General features: G+C 53.5%; 1 protein-coding gene across 4 annotated transcripts in view; it reads right to left on the reverse strand.

The window, feature by feature from the left end:
- Window positions 1-6,476, reverse strand: part of SLC37A1 (solute carrier family 37 member 1) — a 72,597-nt gene extending 66,121 nt beyond the window's left edge. Inside the window, exons 1-3 of one of the 4 annotated variants that reach the window (XM_043874227.1) lie at window positions 6,322-6,454; window positions 5,584-5,668; window positions 1,243-1,431 (exon numbers count right to left, since the gene is read on the reverse strand). In XM_043874227.1, coding sequence (XP_043730162.1) covers window positions 1,243-1,298 — 56 coding nt within the window. In that variant the 5' untranslated portion in view covers window positions 1,299-1,431; window positions 5,584-5,668; window positions 6,322-6,454. Of the gene's footprint in view, window positions 1-1,242; window positions 1,432-5,583; window positions 6,036-6,321 lie in introns of those variants that run through there. The other 3 variants (XM_043874226.1, XM_043874225.1, XM_043874228.1) reach the window with 3 other exon arrangements.
- Between the last annotated feature and the right edge of the window lie 248 nt (window positions 6,477-6,724).

Consider the following 6,724-nt stretch of genomic DNA (forward strand, 5'->3'; position numbering starts at 1 on the left):
GAAAAATTGTATCCAAATAAAGTTACAAAAGACAACAAAAATAAATACCCACTAAAAAAAGGAAGTGTTGAACCACTTCTGTCTAGACTGGCACTAGATGAGAAATGAATCGACAAGCAAACTGTTCCAGGAAGAGCCAGATGTCTGAAGTCACATCTGAGACCCTGTGGGCACAGCAGCCACCAGCCTGGGCCAGAGAAGCTGCAAAGGATGTGTAGGCGGCACATGGCCGGGAGATGGAACCTAAGGGACCCAGAACACACGCTGCGGCATAAACATTACTGTAAGCAGAAGGCATTTGAGTTTCTGAAATCTCTCATCTGCCTAAAAACAGAGCCTCCAAAACAACTCAATTGTCATCACTCCTCCCCGGGAGCAACCAGGAGAGACTAAGGCTTAGCACCAGAGGTGGGAAGCACCCACCTCACACCCAAACAGACACTGTCACAACTGTATCCTGGCCCCCTGCTAGTCTCCCAAGGGCCCGTTTACCTTTCCAAAAAGGCATTTGCTTTCCCAAACACGCCCTCCTCCTTCTCTTCCCCTACTAAGGTGGTATATACAGCCCAAATTCTAAGGCCCCCAGGAGTCACCTTTTTCTGTGAACTCCCACACACATATAGCTAAATCTGTCTTCTCTCTTGTGCATCTGTCTTTTGTCAGTTTAATTCACATGCCCCCAATCATTCAACCTAACAGGGTGGAGGGAAAACACTTCTCTTCCCGACAGAGATTAGCAGGAGAGAGTGTGGCTTAGAGCCCAGACAGCCCAGCTCTAGACTCCACCCTCACCTTCAGCCTCCTCTAAGGAGTGTGTGTGGGATTCACACGTCTCCTGTGAGAAGGACTCTCAGAGAGCACACCAGATGCTCTCGGAATAGAAAGGGGTGTTTTGGTCTGTGCTTAACTTGTTCAGATTTCATTTTCTCTTCCAAAGTCCCGGCTCAGCAAGACCACTCATTAAGTTCAGAGTTAATACACTTATTTCACCCACAGCCATTTACTCATCCTACCAGGATGATATCCAGTGGACCAGAAACCACTGAGAACCTCAGAGGTTTTCAGTCTGTCTGTCACTGCAGAACCAAAGGTGGACAACTCAGCAGCATTCCTGGTCACCACTTCCACCACGGATAAACCATTCAACAGTTATGGGGAGGGCGGGCATCCACATGTATCTTATCAGGAAATGGGGTGTGGGGGACCTGCTGGCTGCAGGGTGGCACAGTGTCCCCAACTTACCACTGATCCCTGGAGAACGAGACGATGAAGCGAATGCCAGGGGGAAGCTGGGCCATTGACGTCTCCCTGGATGTGGAGCTTCGGTCATAAAATAAGATGCTTCATAAATAGGTTCTTAATCCCAGGAAGTGAGTAAGGATGCTCGTGGGGACTCGCCTCCTCTCTTCCCTCCAGCAGAGGCTCGGCTGTCTACAAGGAGAAGGAGGGGTGGAAAGGTCAGGCATTGTGCGAGGCCCTGGCGGAAGGAACTGCATGCAGTGTGGTCACCCAGCCCAGAGCAGAGCCAGATGAGACAGGGTGCTCCCACCACAAGAGCCACCTGGTGGGGGTGGAGTGTCTGCCCTGGGGGGGGCAGCTTATTCAACCATCACTGAAAGGAACTTCACATGATGTTCTGAGGGTGCATGAAGAGAGAACGGCTGAATTTATCTCCATCCGGGAGGCGTCCAGAGATCAACCACTCACTCTTCACCACCACACTCGACAGAGCTGACGTTCATGCTCACAGGAGACCAGAAGGAGCCCAGAGGTCACACCAGGTGCTCAGTCCCCAGAGGGCCACCAACCAGCTGGTCCTGATTCCCCCGCTGGGGGCCAGGCCACGTCTGAGCTGCAGTGACAGAGAGGAACGTAGGCCTAGACCAGGTGGCGGGTCATCAAGCCCATCATTTGACTGTAGCTTTGCAATGGAGTCTAAATACATGTATTGCCATGGGGATGAACACCTCAAATTAGCCTCTTCATTTCTCACTCCTGTGGTCACTGCAGGGGCCTTGGAAAATGGCCCCTTTCTGAGCAAGACAGGAAGAAAGGGGCAGGGAGGCCTGGCTGCCCATCCCAAAGCCAACCTCACCACGTGTGCTGTCTTCCAGTTTTTCTCCTATGTTCACTGGGTGAGGAAGGATCTTGGGGACCCATGCATTACATCACAGAGCACACCACACACTCGGGAGCACGTACAGTTCCATCTTAGTGCTTATAGAAAAGTCATAGGTTATATGGTGTTTTTAAAGAAGGCTACTTTTGATGGAACATTGATTTTGATTTAAAGCTTAGAGATGTATTCAATGTCTTTAAACAACTTTCTTGAGATAACAGACAAGTAACAGCCAATAGTTCTAACTTAGAGGATCTAAAATATTCCTAAGGGCCTCAGGATCCCCATGTTCACTCCTGCCTTCCCTCTAGAGTGAGCTTTCAAAATGCACCTTGGCAAGTCATCACACAGCTATGAAATTAAAAGATGCTTGCCCCTTAGAAGAAAAGCTATGACAAACCTAGACAGTGTATTAAAAAGCAGAGACATCACTTTGCCAACACAGGTACGTGTAGTCAAAGCTATGGTTTTTTCAGGAGTCATGTATGAATGTGAGAGTTGGACCATAAAGAAGGCTGAGTGCTGAGGAATTGATGCTTTTGAACCATGGAGCTGAAGAAGACTCTTGAGAGACCCTTGGACTGCAAGGAGATCAAACCAGTTAATCCTGGAGAAAATCAGTACTGAATATTCATTGGAAGGACTGATGCTGAAGCTGAAGCTCCAATTCTTTGGCCACCTGATGGGAAGAGACAACTCACTGGAAAAGACCCTGATGCTGGGAAAGATAGAGGGCAGGAAAAGGGGCTGACAGAGGATGAGATGGTTGCATGGCATCACCAACTCAAAGGACAAGAGTTTGAGCAAACTCAGGGAGATAGTGAAGGACAAGGAAGTCTGGTGTGCTACAGTCCATGGGGTTGCAAAAAGTCAGACATGACTGCTGCGATGCTGAGCAACAGGCTGTCATACCTGTTCCCCGACCCCCATCTCCTCTCAGAGAGGCAATGAGGCCCCTCCTTCTGCTTCAGCCAGGAGAACTACACCTTTGCTCCTACAAGCTCATCATCCCATCTAGAGTGCTACCTGCCCTCATGGCTGGCCCTGGGCTGGGTAATCCCAGGCATGTCACAAACTTCCTGCTCCCTCACTTGCCCCAGCTAAAAAACAGGGATGGTGGCACCTACATTTTTGGGTTGCTATTAAAAATGAGATGTGCGATCTGTGGACAGCCCTGAGCACAGAGCCTGGTGTGGAGGAGATGCCCAGTCAAGAGGAGCTGGTTCTGTTCTCAGCAGACATCATGAGAGGCATCAAGGGACTGCAGGCAGCTGCCCAGCCCCCATTCCCTGGTCCAGCACAGAACCAGCGCCCAAGAGATGCGTGGAACCAAGCTCCGCAAGTGTTTCAACACTGTTGTTGCTCATATCTCTAGATTTTAAAAAGATTTTACTAAAATTCTGCTACTTCAACCTAAAGGGGCTTCTCAGCTGGTGCTAGAGATGAAGAACCCGCCTGCCAATGCAGGAGACATAAGAGAACAGGGCTCCATCCCTGGGTTGGGAAGAACCCTTGGAGGAGGGCAGGGCGACCCACTCCAGTATTCTTGCCTGGAGAACCCCATGGACACAGAAGCCAGGTGGGCTATGGTCCATAGGGTCGCAAAGAGTTGCACACGACTGAAGTGACTGCACCCATACACTGAGAAACAATTTTTGGGTGATGACTTTAAAGTAAAGGATTTGGTCTGAATTTTACAGCACCCGGAAATGGATGGTCAGAAGCAAATGTCCTCCTCTGTCCAGACACTGCTTCTCTAGGTACAGCTTATCTGGAAGTATCCTACTGCATCTACTACACCCACTAAGGGGATGCCCTGGTGGCTCAGAGGTAAAGAATCTGCCTGCAGTGCAGGACATGTGGGTTCAATCCTTGGGTTGGGAAGATCACCTGAAGGAGGAAATGGCAACCCACTCCATATTCTTGCCTGGAGAATCCCATGGACAGAGAAGCCGGGCTACAGTCCAAAGGGTAGCAAAGAGTCACATATGACTGAGCGACTAAGCACACACGAACACATCAACTAATCAATAAACCTCAATTCAAGGCTGGTAAAACTTGGAACTTTAAAACAAAATCCAGAAGACGTTGGAAAAGTCAGCAGGGAAAAAAAAAATCTCGATTTCCTTTGAAAACCATGGTTCTTCCTCCTCCTATAAAATGGGTGAACTCCAGTGCTGTAAATTCTCACCGTTGGTGCAATTAAGATGTGTAAACATAGTGATTTTACATGTTGGACGTTAAGAGCTCGATTTAATTAGGCCCTTTCCTCCAAAGTCTGACCGGTGACCACTGATCATTCCAGCGAGGGCGGGTCAAGATCTCCGAGGACACTGCTGACAACTCTGTGCTTTCCTGCCAGCCTCACGGCCACTCTGAGAAAGAAGCCCAGAGGCTGGCCTGGGGCGCTGGACACCTGAGGCAAATTCAGGTTGGTTCAGTTTCCCTCAGTCCCCTCCCCCACCTCGCTTCCTCTGGGCAGGTCCTCTCCAAAGAGAGAACAGTAGAACTGGAGCTAATCACTTGGTTTAAGCCTTGTTTTTGACACATAACCCAAGTACATAAAAAGAACACGCACTTTTAAAAAAATGGCTCTTAATAGACACCTGGAACTCACCACCACAGTAGGGAAAAGTGTAAGAATATCCAGTTTCAAAGATAACTTCAGAAGCACCCCACCACAGCATCTCTGTTACAATCCAAAAAGCATGTTTTTATACCCATCATGTGAAAGAGCCCAACTTCGTCTACAAACTGTAAAACGATGAAATGGAATGACCTGAAGGCAATATGAATTCTGGAGCTCCACCTTTGGCCTCACCACTTGGGGAAGAGTCCTGTGTACTCACTGGAGGTGAAAAAGAGACTCAAAGGCAAGCAGTGAAGAGAATAACACAGAAAGGGTCTTCCCACAACTGAAGCTCTGTCGTCAGTAATCAAAGCAATCCCATGCATGCCTTAAATAATCTACCTAAAGGCAAAGCTTTTAAGCTGGGTCTTATTTTAAGGCAAACAAGTTTTCATACATTCTTCTTTTATGAGGGAGAGAAAGAATGAGTGAGGGAAACTTGTCCAGAGAAAACACTTTCTATGGTCTGTGCTTTAAAGGCTGTCAGCAATATTAAAGATTAATGACAATAGCCAGGATCTCTTTCCTGGGGTTCAATACAAAGCGAACCCTGCATCTCTGCCGCTTTCTCCCATCAACACGCAGCGCCCCAGGTGGTGTGCACAGCACAGAGCCTGCAAAGGCGCCTCCAAAACCACGAGGTGAGACTCGGGGGGCTCCAGTCCTGGGTTCTCAGGGTTGATTTTGAAAGGCCTTAAAGAAGGAGCAACGGGGAAATTTAATCCAGTTGCCAACTCAGACATCCTCAGACGACTGAAATTCAAGGGCAGGTGGGTACTCTCCAGGCGGGCAGCCCAGGGAGAGGAAAGGAAAGACGGGCTAGAGAAATTCAAACCTGACGGTGGGGCGAGGGGCCTCCAGCACTGGGGTCGCAGTCCGGGGTTGCCAGGTCACCGGGATCAGCAGGGCGGCTGCGGAGGCTGGGACGGCAGGAGGGTGGGGGCAGGAGGAAATATAAGCCAGACGGTGGGTGCCCCGAGGCCGGGTGACTTTCCAGGGCTCTGAGTCCTGTAAATCACTCCCGGAGGCTCCGGGCTCTGGGGACCAGCCGCTCACAAGACAAACAACCCGAAGGCCCCGGGTGCGGGCGCCGGCTCCTCCCCGCGGTCGGTCCCGGAGGAGGACAGGCGGGCACGCCCCCGTCTCCGCCGCACAACGGCCCCGCGCCCTGCTCCCCGCCCGACCTCCGGCATAGCTGTCATCGCGGCCCGGCGGCCCGGGAGGGGCCCCGGAGGACGGCTCGGCTCGCCCGCGCCCGGAGCTCCGATGGGCGGCTGCCGGCCCGGCACCGGCTCCGCGCCTCCGCTCCCGGGTCCCGGGGCGCCCGGGTGATTCCCCGACCCACCCCCCTCCGGCTGCATCCGCCGCCCTGGGCCCGGGAGGCGCCCGCCCCCGGACCAGCACAAAGACGCGCGCCCGGCGCAGGGACCCCTGCTCCCCGCGCGTCGCCAGCGCTGGCAGGTGTCGCTCGGCCCCGGAGCCCGAGTCCTCAGGCCCGGCCGGCGCGGGCGGTGGGCATGGGTCCGCGCATTGCAAACCGTCTCCCCGCCCCGTCCGGGTCCCCACGCCTCACCTGCGCCCCCAGGCCCGCGCCGCGCCGCCCGGCCCGGCCGCCGCGGGCGCTTCCTGTCGCGACTTCCTGGGGCGGCGCGGAGGCCCCGGCGGCCCTTTCACTTTCAGCGACAGCGGGGCGCCGGCTCGGGCCCCTCCCCTCCGGCTCATCCCCCTCCCGTCCTCCCGCGGCCCCGGAGCCGCCCGGGGGCCCTGACAGGCCGGGGACGGCGGGCGGGGCGCCCCCACGCGGAGCCCGCGGCATTGCCGCCCAGGAGTCCTCCTTGCGGCCCCGGGTCCCGCCAGCACCTGCCTGCGCGCGCCCGGCTTGAGTTCCCACTGACCGAAGAGGCGCTCCCCAAGGACGCTTTGTCCTCAAGGCAGGTCCTACCCAGAGCGCAGCTTCCAAGAAAGGTTGGCACTAA

The sequence above is a fragment of the Cervus elaphus genome, chromosome 19 (assembly GCF_910594005.1).
Source record: "Cervus elaphus chromosome 19, mCerEla1.1, whole genome shotgun sequence".
In the NCBI taxonomy this organism is placed as follows: Eukaryota; Metazoa; Chordata; class Mammalia; order Artiodactyla; family Cervidae; genus Cervus; species Cervus elaphus.